General features: G+C 37.3%; 2 protein-coding genes across 3 annotated transcripts in view; one reads left to right on the top strand and one right to left on the bottom strand.

The window, feature by feature from the left end:
• Positions 1 to 19,448, bottom strand: part of DNAH3 (dynein axonemal heavy chain 3) — a 62,903-nt gene extending 43,455 nt beyond the window's left edge. The window contains exons 1-17 of the mRNA XM_035548803.2: positions 19,301 to 19,448; positions 17,189 to 17,310; positions 15,671 to 15,772; positions 13,860 to 14,085; positions 12,288 to 12,357; positions 11,052 to 11,241; positions 10,334 to 10,523; positions 9,608 to 9,803; positions 8,525 to 8,650; positions 6,974 to 7,169; positions 5,442 to 5,621; positions 4,594 to 4,730; positions 4,333 to 4,438; positions 3,584 to 3,762; positions 2,102 to 2,286; positions 767 to 890; positions 43 to 196 (exon numbers count right to left, since the gene is read on the bottom strand). Coding sequence (XP_035404696.1) covers positions 43 to 196; positions 767 to 890; positions 2,102 to 2,286; positions 3,584 to 3,762; positions 4,333 to 4,438; positions 4,594 to 4,730; positions 5,442 to 5,621; positions 6,974 to 7,169; positions 8,525 to 8,650; positions 9,608 to 9,803; positions 10,334 to 10,523; positions 11,052 to 11,241; positions 12,288 to 12,357; positions 13,860 to 14,085; positions 15,671 to 15,772; positions 17,189 to 17,221 — 2,394 coding nt within the window. The 5' untranslated portion in view covers positions 17,222 to 17,310; positions 19,301 to 19,448. The remainder of the gene's footprint in view (positions 1 to 42; positions 197 to 766; positions 891 to 2,101; positions 2,287 to 3,583; positions 3,763 to 4,332; positions 4,439 to 4,593; positions 4,731 to 5,441; positions 5,622 to 6,973; positions 7,170 to 8,524; positions 8,651 to 9,607; positions 9,804 to 10,333; positions 10,524 to 11,051; positions 11,242 to 12,287; positions 12,358 to 13,859; positions 14,086 to 15,670; positions 15,773 to 17,188; positions 17,311 to 19,300) is intronic.
• Positions 19,449 to 20,568: 1,120 nt separating this feature from the next.
• Positions 20,569 to 26,096, top strand: LDAF1 (lipid droplet assembly factor 1). 2 transcript variants are annotated; one of them, XM_035549029.2, is made up of 5 exons: positions 20,569 to 20,836; positions 22,110 to 22,244; positions 22,835 to 23,003; positions 23,820 to 23,958; positions 25,218 to 26,096. In XM_035549029.2, the coding sequence occupies exons 2-5, from the start codon at positions 22,173 to 22,175 to the stop codon at positions 25,309 to 25,311; spliced, it is 474 nt and encodes a 157-aa protein (XP_035404922.1). In that variant the 5' UTR covers positions 20,569 to 20,836; positions 22,110 to 22,172; the 3' UTR covers positions 25,312 to 26,096. The 2 variants fall into 2 exon arrangements, with proteins under 2 accessions (XP_035404922.1, XP_035404921.1); XM_035549028.2 differs by having other exon boundaries at positions 20,696 to 20,836; positions 22,106 to 22,244.

The raw sequence follows: 26,096 nt of genomic DNA, 5'->3' as shown, positions 1-26,096 counted from the left end.
CAACACACTGTAACCCATTTTATACCTGTCAAAAATACTAACCTCAAGTTCTTCTAGTGCATTATTTAGATTCTTATTTAACTCTTTAAATTTCTCAACATTGTTCTTCATTTCTTCTACGGTCATGACATCCCGCTTTTTGTAGCTTTCTACTTCTCTATTATAACCTTCAAGAATTTCATCAAACTGAGAAATCCTGAGGTAAAGATAGGTAAAGTAATAAGATGTTCTGTTTCATTCCTTTTCAGGTTTCGGTTATTTTATGAATTATAACAAGCACTGTGAAATGAAAACTGATCTCGGTCCTAGTGTAAACTAAGTAGAGATTCCAGTCAAAACCCATTAGTTTATCAGTTATGTCAACTGTATGCATTTAACAGCATTAGAATTCAAAGTTCATTTTCAAATTCAGTTCACTTACATTTGCTACTTTTACCACTTAAAGCAAATAAAGGAAGAGTGAAAACATTGTGAAAATGTTTAATGCCAAGCCAAGCAATATAACAGGACAAAATTAGGACTATTCTAGCAATATCTTTCATTTCTCCCTTAAGACCTATTTAAGTATAGGAATATTCTAATCTACCCTGATCAACCATATTTTTCTGAAACCTCCATAATACTGCAAACCAGGTTTCTCCCATACTTTCTCAGCTACTTTCCAAGTTTTACTGGTAAAAGAGATATCTTTTTACTGATGAGATATTTTCAGATATTTTCTTTTCTTTAGAAATATCCAGTGAAAGAAAATGTCTTAACACCATACCTTTCAAGCAAAACCATCTCTATATGATTCCTCCTGCTATACAACTCATCTCTACTGTTATCGAACATTATCTCAATCTTATTAGGCCAATGGAAAACCATGCTATTCAGGTGTATGTCATAACCTAAAAAGAAAAAAAAAATAGATATCTTGAAGAAAATACCTATAAAGCAACGATCTAATAGAATGGTTGGTGTAAAGAGTAAGGAAAAAACCTAAAACTGTATTTAGGAATATGTGAGTTAGAAATAAGCTTTCCAAGAAGCTATGTATTTCAAGCTGCTAACAGAATTATCTTCACTGCAAAAAGAACTGCTTGCTGAAACAGATTAGACTCTAAAATCAAGTGAACAGTGTAAAATTCTCTGAATAAGACCTTAGCTAGGCAGAAATTGGTGAGAACAACTATTCCAGAAAGTATATTCTGTTAAACTATATTTAAGTCCAACTATATAAAGACACAGACCATTCCAAACCAAATATATAAAAAATATCTAAACAAGGTGGATAAAAGTAATGTTTAAAACATATTTAGTCCACAATGTGTAAATGCTGAATTATTCACAACAGCAATAGCATAATAACTACAATGAGCCAACATTTACATCTTCATATTTGTCTATTTGTTCAGCACACTCAGTTCATTACCCTTTGGTAAGATAAATGTTGTGTGAAGCCTCTGCTCAGCCTAAACTTTTATCACGTGGAACTAGGATACATTCTGCTTCTAGTTCCACCAGTTTATACACTTGGGAATTCCACTAGAATCCAATGAATGGCATTGAGCCATTTGTATTTCTTGCACTGAGGGTATGTTTCATCCTTCAGAAAAGCATAGAGAGTACATCAGGTGTTAGTTTCTTCAAAATATTGTTTGTGAAATATGACATCTGCTAAAAAATAAAATGTAAAGATGCTGATTGAATTTCTTAACATGGGCAAAAATATTCTAATAATTAGCCTGCTCCAAAATTAGTATTCCAATAAAACAAATTCATTACACTTCCATATATTGAAAAACTGTTGCTGGGCATTATTTAACATTTCCAAACTACCATGTGATTTCCCTCACAATCCCTGCAGCATTGGATAGAGTAGGCAGAAATATCTTTCACAAAGGACAGCCTACTGATTTCACAAAGGGCAGACTACTTGATTTCATTATTATGACATGAAATAGTATTGCTTGAATCACTGCCTATTCTATGAAAATGTTTCAGAGTTTTCTCAGTACACAGTCTTTCATCAGCATTCTCAACGATGCAACATCTATCCCAGTATCTATATATAAATACTTCCGTGCAGAGACTTTCATAATCTGTAAGTGAGACATACTAGAAAGATCAGCATAGTCCATGAGGAATTCCAGTCTGCGTGCCGCTTCAGAGACCTCCTGTCTCAATTTAGATGCAGTAACTTTACTGGATTTCTTTAAGAATGCATCAAATTCCACTAGCTCTTCAGTGTTCAGAGGCAGCTCACTCATTCTCTTTGCAATTACGTTATATTCATCACAAAGTCTACAACAAAAAGTAAAGAGATGTATTACTGGGATCATAAATGAAGTAAGATGCAAGACCTTATTAATGAAGTTTGTCTTTTAAACAGCAAGTGTTCAGATGTATTCACACAGCAGACATGCATTTATTAAGGATGATATTTTACTCTGTCCAATGATTTCTATTGTCCTACTATGTTTACAAGAACCGGTATATAATAAAGTGATAACTACATTGGTTCCATAATACAATTAACAGAATATTAACTTCCCATAGGCTTAGAATTTCCTCTTTCAAGATCTGACTTGCTGCAGAAAGCAATGTTTGAATACAGTAAGCAAGAGCTCACAATCACCCCACAAAAATAAAATTAAGTGCATGGGATGATACACAGTTATAAAGAGGAAGATTATTAAAAAAACACATTTATTTATTTATTTGGTTTGCACATGGGAAAAACATTATTTTTCCTCTTCGTTAAAATTATAAATTTTCTTGTTCCAGATTCTAGCTCAGTACTGCAAATATCTATACAGACAGCAGGCATGTGAACAGCAACCACACACAAATAGGCTGATTTAAACCAGCTCAAGCCTTCCAAATCTTAGATGTTCAGCATAAGCTTGTTGCCTAGATTCCCTCCCCAGTAAGCAGAGACAGAGGTGCTGCTAAAGAGCAGTTCATCTCCACCTGGAGATGCTTTTCAGACAAGTGAGTTGAACCTCCCCCCCTTATTTTTTTTTTACAATGGTTATTGTCTCTTTCCATTCGCTGTGAAATAATTATTTATGTGCCACTGTGTTATTTGTTTGTTTGCTTTTAATTCACAGAACCATGATTATCCCATTACACTGGAGCCAAATTATATCCTTAGGTTTTTTATTTTATTTTTTACTTAAAATTGCCATCATAAGAAATGAGGACCAGTACTTCCCTAACAGAATAAATAAATAAATCAGAGACAACACAAAAACTTAGCTCCATAGTACATTCTTCATGTAGCTTTAGCTGGATGCCACCAGGGAAAGCAAGGACCTCAACTCAAATCTTAGGAGGTCAGTCAAGGACGAAAGAGCAACACCATATTTTCAGTCTAAACTTTATGTACACCCTATACAGACTAAGTTATGTGTTTATTTACAAGTATTTCTATACCTGTTAATTTTAAATACTGGTTTGGTTTCCTTGCACCTGTCTGGCCAGCACTGGTAGAAAAGCCAGTAGATGAATAAAGTTATCTCAGACACAGATATACAGCATTAGTTCGTGCAGACAGCAACAGTCATGCATGACAACAACATGCAACATCAACATGTACCTTTTATTTAACTCTCTGTTTTCCATCACCTCAAATTCAATCAATCTATCCTTAAGATTTTGAGTCCGAATGCAAAGTTCCTCATTCAGTTGTACAGAATCCAGACAGAACATGGCCAGAGGGACAGTAACATGCATAGACGTAATCTCTCTTTTCAGTTTTGTTAAGCTGTCAATCTTCTACAAATGGAAAAGAATAAATCTGATGTTTTTCCTTAAACTTTATAGATGAAACAGCTAATTAATTCCCATCCAGCAAGTAGATAATATATTCCAAGCAGAAGAAGGGACAACATTTTTTTTTCTTTTTATATATTTTCAGAGCTCAGTTACTGCCCACAGATTTCAGGGCTGAACGCCTTGCACCATAAAATGCCATAAGTTGCTTAAGGAAGTATTCAGCCAGAAGCTAACTCAGGAATGCAGCAAACAAAGTAGACAGGGCTGACTAAGGACAAGACAATCAAAAGACCAGTAAGATTCAGATTCGACAAATACTCTGGGCAGTCTTCCACTGGCTATTTCACCCAACAAAACCCACAGAAGAAGGCCATAGAGAAACCTCCTTCTCCATTGCTGCTGCAGCCCTACTTTAAGAGGCTATGTAAAGTGCAATGGATTCCCTAGTGTTCCCAAGGGCAAACATAGCCATTCAAACAGAAATTCTTTAGAACAGCAATATACTACAAAGTCAAGTGTGATGTGTTAGCTGCTGTATGAACATTTAAGCAGTTGTCAGTTACATATTACCTCTGCCAAAGCTCCTAAAGAATGACCTTCTTTCAAGAAATCTGTAACATCTTGCTGTGCACTGTTGTTCAAAAGATTGCTGTATTTCTTGTACACGTTTAAATACCTTAAATACAGATCACAAAAACAAACACAAGATCCCAATGCGAAGATTCTCTATAATAAGAAACAAATCAGCTCAAACTGTTTAACGTTTGAGCTGAAGAGATGTTATGAATCTGAGGACTTGGATGGGCAACAGAGCCAACAGAAAAAACTTACTTCTGTGGACCAAGTATGTTGCTCTCAAAGATCATTTCAAGCTTGTTCACATAATCTGAAAACAATGATTCATCCGGTTTGACCGTACGGAGAGTGAGATCATCTCTTTTTAATTGTGGAAAGAGAATTTTTTCTACCTGAAGGAAATCATCGCAAATAATGTGATAGCATGTACAACAGAGGAAATAAGATATTAACCCATTCACCATCCACTTCAAAAATGTATAATTTGGTAAACACAAGCCTGGGCCTTCAATTCTATGGAGCTCAAACACTTTGAATGCTTAAGCCAGTACATATACGCAAAAAATCTATACAGAGGTATTGATATTTACATTAAAAGTGCCAAGATAAGTATTCAACTAAAGGACTGATAACCTCTCTTGGACCCCATGTTTGCACTTAAATGGGCTGTTCCTCACATTTTAAGTAGAAACATTTAAGTATCCCAATGGGTGCTGCACAATGGAACAAACACAACTCATCCAAGTATACAAAGTATTCCTATTGTAGAAAACAACAACAACAACAAAAAAAAACACAAACTATAAGAAAAACTGTAGCAACAAAGGTAGTAATAATCTCTGAACAAATTTTCACTTAGTTACATATGCAGTTTGTTTGTGAAAACTATACACACACACACAAAAATCAGACCAGGACTTTAAAACTTGAATCAGAAAAATAACAATTCCTATGCTATCTTCTATAATCACAAAAGTTCACATAGTTCCTGATATGTGACCCTCATCTTTATGCTGTATATGGCAGTTTTCTGCCTCATTTTTATATCACAGACAATTTTTATTCACATTGTATTTTGCATGCAGCTTTAATTTATCTAGTACCTTTGGAAGTTCCTCTGCGCTTCGTAGGATCTCCCTGAAGCAATGACTGATCAAATCCCAACATTCTTTCAAAGATGGCTCAAAGACAATCTTGGGTTCTTCCACATTGAGTTTGACTATTAGCATTTGAGGTACAAAGAACTGCATGTCTTGATATGGTTCTGTAAAATCACTCCCATCCTTTGGGAAAAAGAATTAAAATTGGACATGTCAAATAAATTTGTTATAAATATAATAATAATTTAAAAATATTCACATTCCCCCCACTTTTAACTGTACAGCGCCAATGGGATTTTCTTCAGCGATTCTTGTTCATAACACTGATGCCCCAATATATAAAATTTTGAAGGGCCAACTCTTAAATGAATCTATAAGATCTGGAATTAGGAAACTGGATCTAAGCCTAATTGCCTCAGTTTTTACTGAACTAACAGAAGTAAAGCACTAATTACCATGCAGAACCAAAACTCAAAGAAAAAAAAATTCTATAATGCTATCAGAACTAAAATCCAGCATCAAATACAAGACCTTGTTGTTGTTTTTTTTGTTTGTTTTAATTGTCTTGTATGGTTAAAAAGAACTGTACTACCCCTAAATTACTTTTACAGTAACTGAGTCCTAATCCATGACTAGAATCATAACGTAGATGCTATAATGATTTCAAACAAACAAAAAAGCAGCAGCAGCAGCACCATCATCCAGATGCAAGGTGAGGCCTATTGTAAGTTTGACAACATAGTGTACCACATTGCCAGGTTGGATAGGGCTTTGAGCAACCTGGTCTAGTTGTAGGTGTCCCTGCCCATGGCAGGGGCGTTGGAATTAGATTATCTTTAAGACCTCTTCCAACCCAAACCACCCTATGATTTTATGATTGTATGTGTGATCCTCTGGTTGCAATGCAGTATTTCAGCTGACACATTCATTCTGTTTAAATAGGTTTCATGTTGTCTTGTCATGGTAGATCCTGTGTGATCTGATACTTAAAGAACTCATGTCCACTAGGAGGCAACCAGTGATGAAAACTTTCACAATCTAATGTTTATTTTCACAATTGAATGCGTTACTTGAAATAATACAGGGCACTCATCTGGCATAGATGGGGACACCACATACATAAATTATCTCTGCAAAGGATTACGTGTATGACGATGCACACTTTTTACTTCAAGGAATATTTGTGTGCTTTCAGAACAAAATACTTCAGAGTGTTTTGCCAGGTTAAGGCCAAAACAGATAAAACTGAAAAATAATATTAAGAAATCTACTTCCATTCAAGACAGAGTTGTAAACTCTTAAAACTGCTAATTATAAGCCTAGGCCTGCAAAAGGATTATTTGAGTAAGCAGTTCCTGACCACTCAAAAAAAATCCACTTAGTAGGCAGAACAGTTCGAAGGATGAAGACATTTTATTAAGACAAGATCTAGAATATTTTAGCCTTCAAAGAGCATTACACTTTATAGCTTTAAAAATTATTGTCTCTATGTAACACTGAAAACTATATGCATAGGTACACCTCACAGCATATACCTTGTAGATCATAAAAAGTGCAAGAAGATCTTCCAAGGAGTTAACAACCATCCCACGTAGTTGTAAGGACATTAGAGTCGCCACTGAACTAAAATAGCTTTCAATTTGCTGAGGTGAGTCATAGTCATTTTGAGGAGCAAAATTTAGCCATTTCCTCTTCTCATCAAGGAAGATAGATGCACAAGTTGGGATCCACCTAAAAGAAAGCAATACACACAAAGTTTTTAAAAGCTTGTTAGTCTTACCTTGCTCCTTGCAATGAATTCTAAGCTCAGAAATTACCCAAAGAATGATCAAAATCCAAAAAGCTTCCAAAGAACTGATAACTAGATGTCAGATAAAACTGTATCTACCAGGACTTGGAGGAAACTTATTTTTTTAAGTTAAGGGTACTTGTTTTCGTGGGCCCCTACTATTAGTTTAAATTAATATGAATAGATGAAACAGTAGTGACAAAAGATTACCATTAAGTGGGAACCTTGAGACTGGAAAAGATATCAAGTGGCAGAATGATGCCCCCTACTATCATGGGCTATTACCTCACAGAATTTCTTTCTTATATTAATTTATTTCCATAATGAAAAAAGTCGTGTTTCTTGTCACAAGTTTTATAGATGAATGGCTGATTTAGCCTCCCTTCCTCTCATGGTTAGAAACCTTCTTATTTCCAATCTGCCTGTATTTGTAGTCAGTTTATTCCCATTTGCTCTTGCGCAAGCACTCTTGCAGTTCCAAAAGCTCTTTCAGGATCCAGATGTTTTTCCCTATCATTTATTTATCCCTTTACTTTGGCAGCCTTTTGGTTGGGACTAGCGTTGTCTTAGTCTAAGATCTGTTTAAAAAAGCTCTCAGTTTTTCCCTATTTTTAAAAATATGTATATATATATATATTAGTAAATATAAAAATAATAAAATATAATAAACAGGAACTCTAGAAGCTCTGGGAACCACGGGATAGAATTTATTAGGTATCAACATAAGCCATTCAACGTATTTTCTGAAAATCCTTTGAAATGGACAGGGCTTAACAAGAATTTTCAGTGAACTGAAGCTAGAAACAGTTTGTAAAAGGAAGTGTATCCATTCACAGCCAGCTCCCCTTTCACACTCCTCTGTAAACAGCACGAAGCCAAAGAGAAAATAATTCTTTCATATTTCAGAAAGGCCTCAGGATGCAGGTGGGTCTCCTTTAAAACTAAGAGAATATTCCACTCAAAGCAGTATGGTTCTGGATCTGTATGGGAATGGCAGTCTGCTGCTGCAGTCAATGAGAATTTTGTGCTCTGTTTTACCTAGATGAGGATCTGTAACATACACCTAAAAATCTTTATTTTGCAACTGAAGTCCATATAAATGGAATCCAAAATGTAATCATGTCCTCACTTACATTAATGAAGTTAGGATTTGAACACTTCTATGTACAAATTAATTTATTGTTTTCTCATGTTATAGGGCAAAATTTTTTAAAACTGCACATTTATGTGCAGTTCTTGTCATAAATCAGACCCTAAAATACTCTATTTATCTACTGTTACTACAGTTGGCACTGACTTGTTCTGAAGAATATCTCGAGCTTCCACACAGTGTCTGTGAATGACATCCACAAATTCAGTAGGCAGCAGTGGTAGGTCTCCACAAAGCATTTCTTCAGTGCGGACAAACCTTAGATAACTATATCTATGGAAAGTAAAACAAACATGAGATACTTTAAGAACCTCTGTTTAAAATTAAACAAAAATAAAAACAAAAAACTATTATGAAATATAGTCAGAAAGTCTTGTAGGTAGTGTATATATGTATATGTTGGAAGTACTGTATGTACTAATAACATTTTTCATCAATGCATGTCTTGTCACTGCTAAGTTGTCCAGCAAGTCCATTTCTAATATTTTTGTTTGCTTGCTTTTTGCTATTAGCAAATGTAAAGGGCTTCATAAATTTCATTTTGTATTTGTCAGATTTCAAATTGTGTTAATTTTTCTAAAACAGTCAGAGTACTTTCTTGTCTATCCTGGCTACCCTGAGGAGGAAATCTTTTTTTTAATTTCATCAACATGGCATATATTACAGTCTGTAACAAACAAGAGCTTAAACTACTTCAAATGTTATTTAAATGTAAAAAAAAAAAAACAGTGCTCAGGATTAGTAACTACCATATTAACTTCACAAGAAAAAAATGCCTCAGTTTTCCAAAGCCCCCAATACAACTTCCAACTACAAACGTTTGAAAGGGACTCAGTTTAAAGAGATGTGAATGCTTTTCTTTTGCTAACTTCAGGAATGAAGATGAGAATTCTGAATTACTATTTAATTGAGCATGGACTCAATTTAGGGATAACATCTTTTAACAAAGAGGATGACCTTTTCATAGCACTACGTCCACATTCTTCACTGTGGATATGTAAAACATTCACACTTGCATTTACAGTCTGCAGGCGGAGATGGCTGAGATGGCTGCAGACTGAGAAAAAAAAAATCTTCAGAAAAGAGAACTGATTTTGTCATTTTCTCTCTACTGCCCCCACCAGGACCTCAGCAGCATACGTAGAGAAGTCAGCAGATGCACTCTCCAATCGAGCCATTAAATGAGAACATTCCCAATTTAATTGTGATCCTATGAACAAAACTTCTTACTCAGAAAGCCAAAGCTGTTGCAAAGTGTACATCAGTGGATTCACTGTGAATAGATTGTTTTCATTCCAGCTTTTTGCTTCTTCATAAGAGCTGTGCCATGGGACTGGTGCACGGATAACTCTCTGGGGAAAAAGGCGTGGGGTACTTCTAATTAGAAGTCTCTCCCTCTCAGCTGGATCCATCAAGATGTAATCAACTGGAACAAATCATATATACGTCACGGTGAGACTGCATCATACCCACATATGAAAACACATTATCTCTATAGCTCATAAACTCATAGAGTTCTCTACATTTTAATCTTGTTTTTAGGAGTAAGTACAGCACAATAATCAAATTACCAATTTAACTATGAAGTTTTTTCAGAAAAAGAAAACAAGGATTGGTCCTGGTTCTAAAAATGGGAGACAGGAGAAACGGCTTTTCATCCTACCTTACCAAGCCATCTACTTAGCACTTCAACACCTTGTCTGTTAACTGGGGATAGAAATACCTTCATTTCAAGCATGATTTTTAGAAAGCTTCTTAAATGTTTGTGAAACACAGAAATGTTAATATAACAGAAATCATCCACTGCATCTAGGAAACGTGATATTCAAAAGTCTGATCTATATTATCTGACCCCAAACGAACTCTCCACTGGCACTAAGAACAAAACGGAGACTTGCTCTTAAAGTGCAATAACTGTTTACATATTCTGAGTTGCTAAGAGATTATGAGTCTTACCAATAGCTTTCATGAGGCTGATACGATAGTCTGCCTTAATCTCCTCTTTTAAACATACAAGTGAATTCTCCAGGTATGGATTAGCAAGAAGATGAGCTGGAATTTGCTTTAAAATTACATTCATCACTTCCTTATCCTGAGGTGCCAGCATGTCTTCCTGTACTCCATTATGTATGTAGTAACAGTACCGCTACAAAATAATGTTTAAAATATTATGCTTATTGTAGGAAGTTTCTGACAGATAATGAATTACTATGAAATATTTTTGTCTCTTCTACTACTTGAACCTTTTCTGCAATCAAAAGGTGCTTGAATATCACAGATTTTGGCTATGTCTATCTCCTGGTTCTTTTTAAAGCACTGTTAATGCCTGACATTTTTACAATACTTGCACATTTTGAGGTAAGTATATATTAAGTGCAGCATATTAAATTACTGATCTCTGAAGTACAAGCCAACAATGTGAGAGGTTAAGAATTTAGAAGGATAGTTTTACTTGCAAACCCTTTGGACAAGAAGCACACTAAGTAGCTAGGAAGAGAAACAAATAGGAAAGGAAATAAAATTTAACAGTAGGTTGCTAAATATTCATATTTACATCTTCTAAACGTCCTGCACTGCATTCTCTTCTCAACTACTTTTAAGTAAAGAGAATATAGACATATCACTGATGATTATTGCTGCTACTTTTCTCAACCTTAAAACAAAAAGTAAATACCTCTATATCATAACTTGAAGGTGAATTTTCTTGCTTGTTTATCTCCTCCTCATGTAAGTGCATGACAACAAACTGTTCTTCTGGAGTCAATGGTTGGTTGTCTGTGTAATATATAACATGTAATTCTGGCATATGAGCAGGTACACACAGTGAAATGAGATCCAAACTGTTTAACAATGTTGGTGTACTTCTGAAACAAAAGAATATAAGTGAATAAAGAAGCTGTAATGGATTCTTAAATTAATGTGGACAAACAATAAGCTACTGCACTGAGGACAAGTATGGCATATGATGAAGTACTTCAATTACTCAGTAAAATTGTGTAACATACCATATTACTTTAACAGAGGAAATACAATCTATCATTTCAATATCATGTAAACTTTCCTATTGTACAATATCACTGAGACAGGCAAGATTTTACAAGCAATTCTATCAGAGCCAGGCCTACCTGCATTATTATGTAGGTTGCCCAAGACCTTACCTGTTTTCAGGCGATTATCTTTTCAAAATCTTAACAATCTGAACCAAAAGTTCAAATTGGCTCATTTGCATATATATTTATATGTTATACTGCAGTTTTCACTCTCAGGTTATATGCAATATTCTATAAATCTTTTGTCTACGCTGCTCAGGATAAGCAACAATCAGCCAACAAACTGTCACTCCATACTTGATTTATTCCACATAATCCCATCCTTAGTTGAAAAGGATTTAAGTTTCCATTTTGTCATTTTTATGATACAGATCACCACATTATCTTACCATGGAGCAAGACAGTTACTGTCATAGCACTTCCAGAGGTGACTATTTCTCTTCCTATTTTACAGATGAATACAAGCAAAAAATATATATATATACACACACTCATTATAGAAGAGCGCCCAATTTGGCACAACTGCAGGAGCATTGCAGAGCATTTAAACACTGACAGCACAACTGAGAGTTGCATCTCCATTAACTAAACTCTGGGTTCTCAAGTCAATCATTGTAAAAGGAAGACCTTGTTAGCATGCCTAAGACTGAAATTTGCCCTGCCACAAAGAAGCAGTGAAAGCTACTCATTTAGAACACAATGAAATTTCAGTAGCGATGCACATACATTTTTGTAGAGACTTAACATTCCATACTTGGAGTCTTAACATAGCATCCAAGTCAAAAGAAAAATTAAAGCACAAATCAAATAGCTAGAATGACTGTAATCATTTGTATCTTTATACTATTATAGAACATTACCTATCAGAATCACATTGACTTCTCTGTGCAAGTTTGAGTCTCTTCCTGGAAGGTGCAAAATCTTTTGAAGCTTTAAGTGTCAGTTAAGAAAATCACATAAATGAATATTTTTCAAATAAGATATTATTTTAGATTGGAGAAAAAAAAAAAAAAAAGACCTAAATCAATTCCATCAGGTAATGAAATACCAGACAAATGCAGTATCACAAAGAAGTCCCTAGTTCTGACTTAGGATTTAGCAAGGCATTAAAACTACATGTTAAAGAATTTTGCTGAGTCTGAAACTAAAAACTAGGTTTAGGAAAGCATTCAGCTCACGCTTATGACTTCAGTGCTTACATATCTCTCTGAACAAACCATGTTTTTTGCCCTGTGATGTCATATTTTGAATTTAAAAGCAGTTCAATACAATGTATAGATCCACAGAATATATTGCACATGAAAAATCTGAGAAGTACAAATCATTACCATGTGTACAAATAAACATCTTTTAAAAAAATTAATACATTATGAATTTTCTCCAAGAAACATACCACGACCTGCTTCCCACATCCCACCCATGTACTATAGAAGTACAATGAGTAGAAGAATCAGGTGTATAATTAAGAAACCATAGAGACCTAGTGAACAAAATCAAACCCTTCTTAAATGATGTACAAGGGGAATAAGCAGATATTGAATCTATAATGTGTCATCTGTCCCAGGGGTAAAAAAACAGTTTCTAACACTTGAGAGAAGCAAAGCAACAATGTAGGATGAGTATTTTCACAGAACGATGTTATACAGAAAGCAATAGTGTACGGATGACTTCCCTTGATACAGAGGACATGTAATTAGACAATAATGAAATAAAGTTCATGAATAACTTAGTTCTAGAATTTGAAGACTAATTATTGGAGTTAATTTGACACCTGCAACTGGTAAGATATTTAAAAGCCTGAACAACCTTTTTGTAGAATGTTTGATCAGTAAACTTAAATAGCAAGAGTATTACAGCTCTTGATATCCTTATCTGAATTATATCACAATCTAGTATCAAATCAACAGCATATAATATCTCATATCATAGGACTTACATGTGCATACACATTTTGCTAACACAAACTTCTACTGCGTGGTTTAGACATAAGAAGTGTATTAAGTAATGTTACTTGGAGTTGATCCTCACAGGAACATTTTGATGCCTGTCCCCCATTTTATTGTGCTATGCAAGACTCATGAACATGAACATTAGAGGTGTGCATGTTGAATGTGTTTCCGTATTTTGCTGCTGGTACCAATTTTTACTTCTAACAACAATCAGAGCTTGCGTCTTGTTCACTTTCTGCTTTGCAAACAATTCCCTCCTAATAATTGTGTGATTATTTGGGAGGATGAATCTAACAAATTTATTAGGCCTTACTTTTACTAAAATGAATGCACGCTTTTGGCAATTTGTCTATACTGACCCTGAGGTAATAAGCTTGGAAGCATTTATTAGGGAAGAGTGATTTTGCCAGAAGACGCTTTAACAAACAAGTAATGTACAGAACAAGCAAGGCTAAACCTATGAACATGTTCAAATGTGGATACATGGTGAGGCTGTTCTCCACTCTGCTGAACCCAGTGATGTCCTTGTCATTGATGAGGATGTTAACTTGTGAAGATTTTTCAGTTTTAAATCCCGTGCAGTAGGAGTATAATTATTAGCTATGGAGTCACTTGGGCTTCGGTAGTGACTCTGTTCTTTGAATGGAGCTGCCAAAGTCCATGATGCTTGTTGCATCAAACAAGGATAACATCTTCTTTTAAGGACAAACTGCAATGGGAATAAAAAAAGAAGTCATAGTTTTACGTAGCACAGCGTTTTTAAGTCTTCTCAGAGCTACAAATATCAACATAAAGATGAAATAAGTCTGAGTCAGAGTCATTTGACCACCAATTTCTTTTTAGATCCCAATGCTCCACATACGTGTAAGAAAAAATTTATACAACTCTTTCGTGGGAGTACTCATGTTTTTTTTTTTGTTTTTTTTTTTTAATAAATCAGAGGAAAGCATTAGTACATTATCTGGTACTCATTACTTCCCCACATCTCCCTCTTGCTTCTTTTCTTCACCATACATTTGGTTAAATTTAGAAAACTCATTATTCTTCAAGCGTTTGTTAATCACATCTATACTCAATCCTTGTAACAGTTGAACAATAATACAAATTAGCAAATTCAGCTCTCATCTTTCTCTCTCTCCCATGTCAAATTGTAATAGATTTCTTCTGTCTACTCATTCCATGTTTCTTCTCAGGTGAATTAGTATCTATCGATTGGTTCTTTATCAGTCCTGAGATCTAAACTTTAATGAGGAAGCTCACAGGCATAAGGGATGTGGGATTGAAAAGTATGGTTTTTTTAATGAAGATACCCTAAGAGAAAAAATGCATGTAAGACAGAATAATTAATGTAATTCACATCATGGTGCCTACAGCTCTTATTTTAAATTCATATTTGGCTTTTGTATTACATCTGGTTTAGTGATTTTTTTTTACTTAGTTGGAATAACACAACTGTATCCCTACTACCCATTTCTTCCTCTTTATTCCAGTCATCCCGGAAGACTCAGTAAAGCAAGATTATTGCTTCTGCCTTGAATTCTTCTTACTGACAAGGTTAATCTTACCAGCAAAGAAAAAGTCATTCACACTATTGCTGCAACCATATTCCTTAAAATAGCTTCTGAAAGTTCACAGGATCATTTCAGTTCCATTTCTTTCACTGCACACACTAGACAGGTGAGTAGGTCCCTGAATTACAGTTTTGGGGTATGAACTCATACAAGAACTAAAAATAGTTTGGAGATTTGGAGATCTTCTGAGGAAAGTCGCTGGCTATCTTTAGGAATTGCTGAATTGAGCATAAACTCTGAATTCTCAGCTCTTCTCCTAATTAGGTTTGCTTTCAAAACTACATTCTTTCTTCTCCACTACATAGAACAACTTTCTGCATGCAAAGCCTTCTTAATGGTAATACCAAAGGGAACCACCTGGGCAAAAAATTGGTCACAAAAAACCTGCTCTCTCTCTGGAGAGTGTAGTCACTTGGCAAAAATCTAGTGCTCATGTGACACTTATGTGACTTATGTGACACAGCAATTAATAATGAACTATAATGTAACAAACATTTAAATTGCCACGGTTTAATATCCAAATAATAATAGAAGTTGCAACAACACTTTTTTTTTAAATAAGAGCAGCTCTAATAAAATACCCAGTGATCTCCTTAGTAAATGAGTAATTTAATTAGTTTTTCCCATCTTTAATTCCTAAGGCCTAGTAGTATATAATGCCTAAAGTCACTCTAGCACATGTAATTTAACGTATATCCTGGCAAAAGGGGAGAGCGCACATACCTGATACAAATCCGAAGGTGTAGCTGAAGAAGCAGCAGGTATGGGTGGTAACTCTGGTAACTGTTTTGCACGGCTCATGTTATACACTGAATCATGTTGTGACTAGAGAGAAATGAAAAACACTTTCAAAGGCATTTATGAATTACATTGCTTTGAAAAAGGTTCATCCAAAAAGAATAAGGACTTCCAATTTTCACTGAAAAGGAAATAGGGCAACTTTTCTGACGTTAAGGACATGGGCATTCTCTGGATGGAGTTCCTCAGCAAAGCAGGCTTTCAGATTGCATTTTTCTTTGTAGTCATTTGATAATGTATCTAGTTACTAATAGATGTCAGATTAAAAAAATAAAGCATTTAAACATTTATATATCACTGAAAACAGTTCAAAGGTTTCTAAATCTTTTAGTTGAATACACTACTAAAAACTCCACGTAATGTATAAACAGTGGATATTACAATATTAAGCCTGCCATATCACTGGAAGAACAGATTGTTCATGAGGGCTCTGCAAAATGTTTAAATACAAACATCAGAATACCTAATATATCTTAGGACAATGTTCCATCACCTCAAGGAGACAATAGTTTGAGGTAGCCTTCCATAGTATCATACAAAATTTTCTAAGGGTATTTTCTCAAAATTACTTAGCCCCACAGTGTTTTTGAGATGTTTTTGAATCACAATTTTCCTTAGTATACGGCAAAAACCCTGCCCTAGTCTGTTCAGAGTTGCCTAAACCATATTTGTTTAAGACATTAATGAGGAATAAATTCCCAAATACACAATAAGACTACCAGAAAAAAAGGTGGAAGTATGTGGTATCTGAATGCCATTGCATTAAATCACCACGAAAGACAAAGTTTTTACCCCGTACAATTATGATTGAATAAAGTATAACCATTTTTACATAACTTCTAATACATTTACAGCAAATAGCAATTGATTTCTGATATATGACTAGAAAACCTGGCTGCCCAAATCTAGCTTTCATGCAAATAAAATTGTGCTCTCCTCAACATCAAAGTAGAGCTCATTTAGAAATAAAATCTGAGAAAAGACTGATCTGATTTACCTCCTTGGTATTCCCCAGAGTGCATGCACAGACACATAGAAATTATTATATCTGCCAGGCATACTTCAGTAAAGATGACATGAATTGTCCTTGATTAATGACTAAAGGATTGGGCTTTTGGGTACTTTTACAGAATAAACTGTGCAGTTTATTGGTAGACTTGTTCATTCATAAAGGTATAAGAGTTATGAAGAAAACCATTGTACATTCTAATGCAACTCTTGATATATATGCTACCTAACCATTTAAAGAGTTAATGCTTCTTAAATACTTGAGCAAAGGAATTATTAATAAAAATTATATTACAAAGGCTAAGGCCCAAAAAATATTGAACAAGAACAAGTGTCTTCAAATAGAGTCCTTCTTAATGTGAAACCATAAGCCACTGGTAATGGCCAATTTGAAAAAGATATCAATCTTTCAAAGTCCTAGTGGAAAGAACTTACCTCTGGGACCCTGGGTCTCTGTGTTGGCTTCATTTTGCCTTGTCTTTCATCAGCCTGTTTTTCGTTTGCTTAGAAGATTTCGGTCCTCCCCCTCAAACTAAGTATCCTGGTAGTTACTCACACTGAAAAAGAGTTAGAGAACTATTTCTGGTACTACAAAAGATACCAAAACAATCAGCTTCCTATCCCAACTGCAAGGAAGAAAAAACTCTCCCCTAGCTCTCTTCTTGCTTGCTTACAACACTTTGCTTTTTTCCCCTCCAGACCACACACTTTCTTTTTCTCTCTTTTCCTGTTCAAGCTCACTTTTCACTTTCTTACTCTCTCCAGAGATCTGTCAAGCACGATTTTTTCCACCCTACCCTCTCCACTTTCTCCAGTTTCTTTCCTCCCCACTCCCTGCTCTCTTCTAAGGCACCAGGGACTCTGAGTCCTCAGTAGTGCTTTACAGCAGATTTAGCCATACATTAACTGCCATGAGAAATAAACATGTCAAAAGGAATGAGAGAAGAGAAAGAGAGATACGGCCCACATGCCCTAAACAAGCACAGAGTGCAGGAGTAAGCAGGGTCAGAGGGAAAACTACCTGCAGACGCCCTAGTAACCCGTTCCTCTGCCTGTTCTAGCTAGGTGGACTTCTCCAATGTTTTCTCTTCCTCTCAGTCCTCGGCTTTGTTGCCCCAGTTACAGCATAGCTGGTGCTAGGAGACAGGAATTTCCTCCCTGTCTTCCCAGAGCTGAGAAAACAGCTCCTTTCAGCGCTGTGCTGCACCAAGCTGTGGTCACAGAGACTTGGTTCCGGAACCGATGAGGAATAGAACAGGTTCATCTTACCTCCAAAAGCTACTAAAACATAGTCCTAAAACATCTTAGATATTCTGACATTTGTATGAAAACACTGTACGCAGCAAGGGAGATCCCAGAACAAGAAAGGTAGTATAAACTTGACTTTTCATAAGAAGAACTGGGAAAAAAAAGATTCAAAATCTTGAATCCAAACATCACCACAATTTTTTTAAACCATTCAAAATCAAACTCCCCAGAGATCAAAGACATCAGGATACTTGTACTCCCCATTCCTCTAGATCTGTATGCATTTGCCTTCCAGTCACCATTGTCACTATGTGCTGAGAGAAAGTGTCCTCCTTCAAATTTCTTTACAAATGGGAGCTGTTACTACCCAACATAAAATCTAGTGCAGTCTCCTTACGCTGACCCTCCAGAGAGGCCTTGTACGCATTCTGCCCAACATAGCAAACCTTCCATTTTAACTTAAACCCTTCACCAGCGTCTTTGGATGTTGTTTTTCATCCTGTTTTATGTAAAATGTGGGAATGGATGTTATCCTGGTACAGCAGCATTGTTTTCTGTGTATATGGCAGTAGGTCAAGATGTAAGGGAAACATTGTCCTTTCCTGGCCACACGTGAAAGTTTCTACCAGAAGGTAAGCTGCATTTTAAACAGAAGCCAACTGCATGGGTAAAGAGCCAGCACTGCTAATGATGGAGACAGAAATTACTCGGCTAGTTTGTGAGGTAACTCTACAAACACTTTGGTGCTGTTTTGCAACACAAATATCTTCCTGCTAATTCAAGATGATGCTGGCAAGAAGACAATCTCAATTAAGCAACAGTTGTGATAACTATAGTTTCTCTGCGTACAACTCAGATGTTTTTATATGCATGCCCTTTAAAGTTAAATAAATTACTTGTGCTGTTTGGGAAGCATTAAAAACAGTTATTTTATGTGGAAAGAGATTATACAGTTACACATAGCAGGAAAATAAATTACTAAAACATACAAGACTACCTCCTAAACTGCAGCTAAGTCATGTTTTGAAAACAGCCAGAAATTTAAAATCTCCAATATACTTCCAAACTCAGTGGAGCCATTGCATTTTATAGTGCCATTATCAATGGATTATGTGACACTATAATACTACCAGTTAGTTTTTCCCTACGTTCACTTTAAAATACATATATTTATATAAAATCAACAAATTGAAATTCAATTTTACATACGCTAGTCTACTGGGTATACCAATATACTATGCACTTTAATAATATCAGATATAAACACTAATAGTTCATGCAAAATAAACTTGCCCTCACCATCCTCTTCTTGTAGTATCTTGTGGTGTGCTCTTCAGAGCCCATGGTCCAAGTTCATTAACATGCAAGTCTCCCCTTTACTTCATCTGTCTGCACAGATCCTTGTATCTGCAGAGCTCAGTGAAACCAGCACCTCAGAGATACCAACCTCGGACAGTGTGATAGGCTAAAAAAAATAAAATTAAAAAAAAAGTACTTTATAAAAGTCATCTTTGCCTTATAATACCAGCATGCTCCAAATTATATATCCAATTTATTTCATTGCCTTTAAAAAATAATCATGAAACTTGTAATGCTTAGTTTTACAATACTCCCCTTTTGGCACCAACAAAAAACAGTCATTAAAGCAGTCAGGAGAAACATGAACTTTTGGTAATTTCTGACTGTAAATTGCAGCATTAAGAATTCTATGTAGCACAAGCCTGGGAAATCACTGAAGTTTCAGGCTTGCATGTAACACCATTATAATGGCCCTGGAAAGCAGCCAGCGCAAACAGTAGTGCAACACACCTAACTGAGCCCTTCCTAATCCCAGTACAAGTGCTGGGATACCATATGGTGCACAGATCTTGCTGAAAACCCAGCAGATTTTCTAAGTAATAGTTTCTCACGTGGCACACCTCCCCAGACAGGTTTGCCGCGTGGCCACCCACACACCCAAGGAGGCAGCAGGACTGGGTGGAAATGTGGGAATAAGCAACTAGAAGCAGAGGAGAAGGCAGGACTGCTTCTTTCAACAACACGTTGATTATGCCAGCCAAAGCGTTTCACCCCTGCAGCTCCACTACACTGTGGAGCTAATTGTGGCTGTGCAGCCACAATTCACTCAAAATTGCCTTCATAGCCTCCAACAGCAGAAAGCCCTCTAGCTGTGGATGGTAGAATTTTCTCTCTATAATATAAACATGCGTGTATTTCTGGTACATCACGAGATGAGTTGTAGCTCGGAAGCAAGGGAGTCTCTGTGCATCTCCTGGCCTGGCCTGTGGCACCCCAAGGGCTGAGCAAGCCCCTGAGCACCACACTTCTCTGAGGGAAGAACTGTGTGGCCATTGCTGATATCCTCATTTTCTGTCCTTAATTCCAGCATAGGAAAAAATTAAAATTAAAAAAAAAAAAAAAACTCAAGGATACAACTTGTGCCCTAAGGGCAAACCCCACCTAGAAACCCTGGGGATGCCCAGCTCCGAGTTGCTGAGGCAGGATGCTGGGACCGGCCGCGAAGGGCAGCACTTGAGGGGACACAAAAGCGCACAAACCAGGAAATAAAAAGCAAATGAATTTCCCTAAACCCCCGGGCGGTGTGTGGAAGCCTGTTCAACCCTTTCCTCGCTGAAATCCTCTATACCGCCTGTGCTACACGAGGGGGAAGCCCTGGCCCCCCTCCAGCCTCGCGGCCCTGCCCGCCGCTCCGCCGGCCCCCGCGGGGAGGAGACAGCGGCGGAGGCGGTAGCAGCAGTGGTTCTCTCAGCCCCGTCAGGCCGGGCCCGGGCTTAGGGCCGAGGGGGGCTGCGGCCCGGCGGGCAGCCGCCGCAGGTGAGAGGGAGGCCGGCTCCGGCTCGGCGGAGGGCGGGCAGGGAGTGGCGCCGCCCCGCTCCAACTCACCCGGCCTCGGGGGCTGCGGTCGCGGGCAGCCGGACCCCACAGCCCCGGCTCGGTCGGGCAACGGCCTCCGCCCTAGCCCGGTGTCCCCGAGCCGAGGAGCGGAGCCCCGCGGGGAGGCCCCGCGCTGTGCCCCGGAGCCGTGGGTGGCGGCGGCCTGGGCCCGGCCCCGCCGCGGGCTGCGCTCGCCCCGGGCCCCGCTTTGAGGGTGGCGGGTAGCGGCTGCGGGTCTCGGTGCTGTGAGGAGCCGGGCGAGGAGCGAAGGGTCCTCGCTCACCCCGGCTTCAAAGCCCGAGAGGAGGCCGGGGGCGGTGGTGTGCAAGGGGCAGCAATTCGCTCGTCCCCGTAGGTGGGCCGCGCCGGGTGGAATTCGTGAGCCTGGGGGACTCGGGTGGCGCGCACCTGTGGGTGTCTGTGCTGAGTTGCGCTAGGAACGAGGGACAAACCGTTTTTGTATAAAAATGCTGTGTAAACAGAAGGAAGGACCGTGTATAAAACAGTATAATTTAGTGTTAAATAATATATGTGTATGCATATATATTACAAAAGTATAAAAACACATATAGCGTATATATATATAGCATGTTTATATACGTAACATTGACACGATGAATATTTAGATTTAAAATAAGGAAAACACATCTCTTAATCTTCCACTGATAATGGCTTCCCTAACAACAGATTACATTTTCAGAGGTAGGGACAAAAAGATTTTTGATCTGATGTTGCTTTAAAATTGTCATAAACGTGGTCAGTGTTTGAAAATATTTTGCCTTTACATGCTGAGTTTGAAACTGCACGGGGCATGGTTTCAATTCTGAATAGCAGGCTACTCACAAAAACAACTCTCATTAATGTAAGTATTAGAAGTTATCAGCACTAGTAGTGATAATTGTCTCTATAGATGGAATTGACTTTTTACTGGTGATTCAGTATCCTCATGGTTAAATACAGGGTTAATGTTATAAAGGAAGAAGGTGAGAATTATATTTTATCTCCATACTTGTCTCTGGGTTTGGGAGTTTCAGAAGAGTTTTCAGAGAGGAGCACCCTGCACTAGATTTACTTTTGTAAAAGTGAAGTTTTAAACTCCATGGATGACCTTAACATCTGAAATGTACATTCTCTGTTTTTGCAAGAGAAAAACTTTATTTTCTGGAAACATCTGCATGAGCCTGTTACTAATTTTACCTTAATTTTAAGGAAGGTTGGATGGCTGAATGAGAAGTGGTTGTTCAGAAGATTCACAATTGTCACTGGGAATTACAACATGTCTAAAGAAATGCAAGAGCTGCAGAAGCAATGGCACTCTGTGGTGGAGTCCATCCACAGCAACTCAAATGTGGGTCTGGATTACAATTTTATAAAACATTTATAATATACTCCTTTTGTAACTCTTGTAATATCTCACCCCAATTTATTTAAATGCAATTTAAACTTTGGTTTTATGGAGAACATTGGCACTCCCTTTTTTAAGCGAACACTGAGGAGCCTATGAGAAGGGCTGGCTTCCCACACCTTCCACAATTAACAAAACAGGATATCTATTCTTCATTACTCTGATTTACTGTCATAACTATTTGAGACAGAAGAGTGGCATTTTAGTGAATGAGCTATTTCCCTAAAGGAAGAGAAATGTCTCCCCGACAGTAAAATCGTAGTATATAGGTATAACAGATTGTGCAAGAACGGAACTGGAAAGTCCAAGAGAAACATGTCTGCCCTTGTTAGGATTGTATTTGCTATGCAGTTACCTGTATTTGCAATAGGTCCTCATGCCTGTGAAATTTAAAGGCAATGGTTGCCCTCTGTTCAAGCTGCAGACTTAGAAAAAGATGCTACCCATATTTTTCACTAAAGTAGCTGTGACCTTTTAAAGTTATCTGTGATGAGATAAAAACAAAATCTGAAATATTTTTCTTTTGTCCACAGGTTGTTGCATTTATGAACTCTCGTGTTGGCCTGTATTTAGATGACCATCCTTTTGTTGCCTTATCACTCCTGATGTTTGTTGCAGTGTCTGCTATTCCTGTTGCATTTTTCCTGATTTTTATTGTTACAACAGCCATAATGGCTTGTATCGGTGTGATAGTCATGGAAGGTACTGTATGCAAGTATGCATTTATTTACATTTTCCCTTTTAAGACATGACAACTTTTCCTTTTTCTCTTCTTCCTTTGGGAATTCCCAGCTCAAGTGTTTGAAGATTTCTGTATGTAGTCCTTAGCTCTCAGCAGTAGTGAAACTCTTAATACAAGATTAATCTGATTAACTGTAGTTTATACAGGGGAAATCCTATTTCCCTGTTTAATATCAACCACCTGGACAGAGCTAAACCAGTTATCTTGACCATGCATAGCTCTAGTATATGGTCTTTTATGGAAGACAATTTTGCATTTATTTTTTTAATGTGGTATTATTTTATATGCCAAGCATTAAAACTTTCTGAAGTATGATTTCTTCTAGATATTCTGTGTATCTCTGGCAAAGTATGACTCTGACAATTTCTTTGCCCCTTCACCTCCAAAGTGAAGGTTCTTCATGGGCTACTTGGAGGTGTATGACAGGCTTTAGCATGGCATAAGATATTAACAAAGTGTGCAGTATATAGAGATATACAATCACTCCAGATCATTGGGATTGGTGCAGGCAGAGCTTGAGAAAACATATTGGTCTGATTTCGGCAGACCTTCCTTCCCCTTCACATAAATAATATAAATCTTAGAAGGAGTGGTTCCCTTTCAGAGTGCTGTCTGGGGATTTCCTATTAGACTGAGGCTCTTAGCTATTAAGTGGCTGATAACAGTAGACCATTTTTCTGAATAGTTTGAATTTGGGATTGTGGTAGAATATTTGCTCTTCTAATTTACTTACATATAAACTTGTTTAAATAACAACCTTGATTTTCTTTTATTAGGTGTTGTAATATCCGTAGGTGGCATAGCCCTTCTTTGCGTGCTGTGTGGCCTGGGTGCCCTTTCACTTGGAGTTTCTGGAGTACTGAGTGTTTGTTACATCGTTCTTTCAACTCTGGTCAACTACTGGTACGCTTCAAGGTAATAATCAGTGTCTTGATCCATTGTCTGACTTCAAATTACAACTGCACTATTACATTGGTTACTTCATTTACTTTAACAGTTAGCTACTTTTGATTAGTTTAATGAATGTTAATTAATGCTAGAGCATCTTTGACTACCTTGGTGATTTAATATTCAACATAAATGGCTAGTTATCAATATGTATTTTGATGAGTGTTAATATGTGGCCTCCGCTGCTTCAGCAAAAGGAAGTAAGTCTTCAAATGTTCATGTGCTAACACAATGTAACTGTACTTTATTGTTTGATACTACATTTTTGTCTCAGAATAAATAATGCTTTAAACGTCATTAAAACATGCTTTCAAGCTTGCCTAGAGGATGAAGCTTTCCCTCAAGTATGCGGCAAAGTTCTTCCCATATGATGTAATACCCAGCTGTCTCAGCTTACCTGCATTCACAGAATGACAGACCAAAATTACTTGTAGCCTTAGGATAAGTAGATGGGTAGTTAAAAGCAAGCATGTGGCTATAATAGAAATGACACGCTTTGCTGGGTGCTGTACATGTGCTGATTGCCAGTCATGTCTCCCTGTGCTCTCAGAACTTGAGGCTTGGAGGCCTACTTCAGTCAGCATTGCCTTAGCCATGCTTTTACTAAGCATGTGGCTAAAGGTGAGAGGCAATAGCAGATTATGCTGGAGTGCCATCTATTGCTCACTTAAGCACCTACAAGGGAATTAATGACAATCATTCCTAAGCATAGGGGAGGGCAAGAAAAATTGTAGCTGCTCTGTCCTGGACTTCCTCAGTTTCCTCCATCACAGCAGTGCTTCCCACACAGTTCTCAATGCCACACAAAACTGCCTGTGGAGCCCATGATACCTTCAGTAAGACAAGACCATGGTGCAAGTCCCAGTGTGTTTGACTTTGTTCCAGGGCTCTGTACCACTCCTCCAGGGCATGCCCCAGGGCATGCTGCCAGGTCCCTAATATTGCCAGCCATCTCCAGCAAAGACTTCTCTTTTCTATAGCATATTCTAATATACAGCCCAACCTACAAACCAATCATACAACTTTGATGTAACACAGATAGCATCTGGAAGATCGCTCTTTTTATGTTCCTGTGCCTTTTGAGAGAACTCTGGTAGACCAGCAGTGAATGTTCCAGGAGTCTCAGATAGGTCTGTCTCATGTTGCTCAGCTTTTAGGCGAAAGTTAAAAGACAATAATCTTATGAAAGAACAGGCTGTAAAACCGTTCTTTTCTCTTGTACACAGAGGTGAGATAAGAAAGCAAGAAGCTAAGGGAAGTTTTTCACAGAAGAATCCTTCTGTCACGGATCTTTCTGCCAACAAAGGAAAGAACGAATAAGTGGAATTCTCCCCATTTCCTTCATATGCACATAAGTGTACTATTCTGACCTTTGCAGTGTAATTGTTTACTTGGTGAGCATTCAACCTCTGTGCACTCCTTATGGGAAGTGAAAAAAATCAATATGCATCTTATACTGTCACTGTAAAACTAATAGTAAGAATACCTATAAAGCAGTGCATTGTGATATTAAGTCTATGTGCATGATGAGATGTTCCAAAGGATTTGGTAAAGGGATGTAATAACAGCCACTAGTAAGTTGGTGACAATTAGGTGAAAGGGGTAGGTGGGTATTTGACTTGCCATTCGTTACTGGAGTTTTAGATATACTATCTTTTGAAATTTGTATGCAGCCGTGGGCCATTTTGATACATAAGTGACAAAGCTCAGAACATCAACTGTTTTTGAATGTTGAAAAATATTTTTAAGCCTTAACAGCCTTTGTTAAAATACTGTGAGCATGCCATGGTGATGCTTTATATTTTAAGAGAAAAATTGAGTTACAACATACCTTAACTCGTGGTATAAGCTTTTATATACCTTCAAATGTTGCATTTTTCTGAAGGAGTTATTTTCCTTGTTCTCATTGCCTCATCACATCAATGGTATGCAATTTGGTCTTGTGTTTTGTTATATTATTTTGCACACTTAAAGTGCCTGTTTTGCTTCTCATTTGTAACCTCATACTTTATTTAAACTTTTCCCATTTTTGCAAATGCTATAATATTTTTAAGCATTAAGAAAGTATCTAGCTATATTAGTTTAATAAAGTGTTGTTTGTTTAA

This window comes from Cygnus atratus, chromosome 15, assembly GCF_013377495.2.
Source record: "Cygnus atratus isolate AKBS03 ecotype Queensland, Australia chromosome 15, CAtr_DNAZoo_HiC_assembly, whole genome shotgun sequence".
NCBI classification, from domain to species: Eukaryota; Metazoa; Chordata; class Aves; order Anseriformes; family Anatidae; genus Cygnus; species Cygnus atratus.
The sequence above is the reverse complement of the archived record's forward strand: the minus strand, read 5'-3'. Positions and strand labels throughout refer to the sequence as shown.

Coding starts and splice junctions, on each gene's coding strand:
- LDAF1 (XM_035549029.2), top strand. CDS start 22,173: ATGTCTAAAGAAATGCAAGAGCTGCAGAAGCAATGGCACTCTGTGGTG. Junction 22,245..22,834: donor CCATCCACAGCAACTCAAAT/GTGGGTCTGGAT, acceptor TTTTGTCCACAG/GTTGTTGCATTTATGAACTC. Junction 23,959..25,217: donor AACTACTGGTACGCTTCAAG/GTAATAATCAGT, acceptor TCTTGTACACAG/AGGTGAGATAAGAAAGCAAG.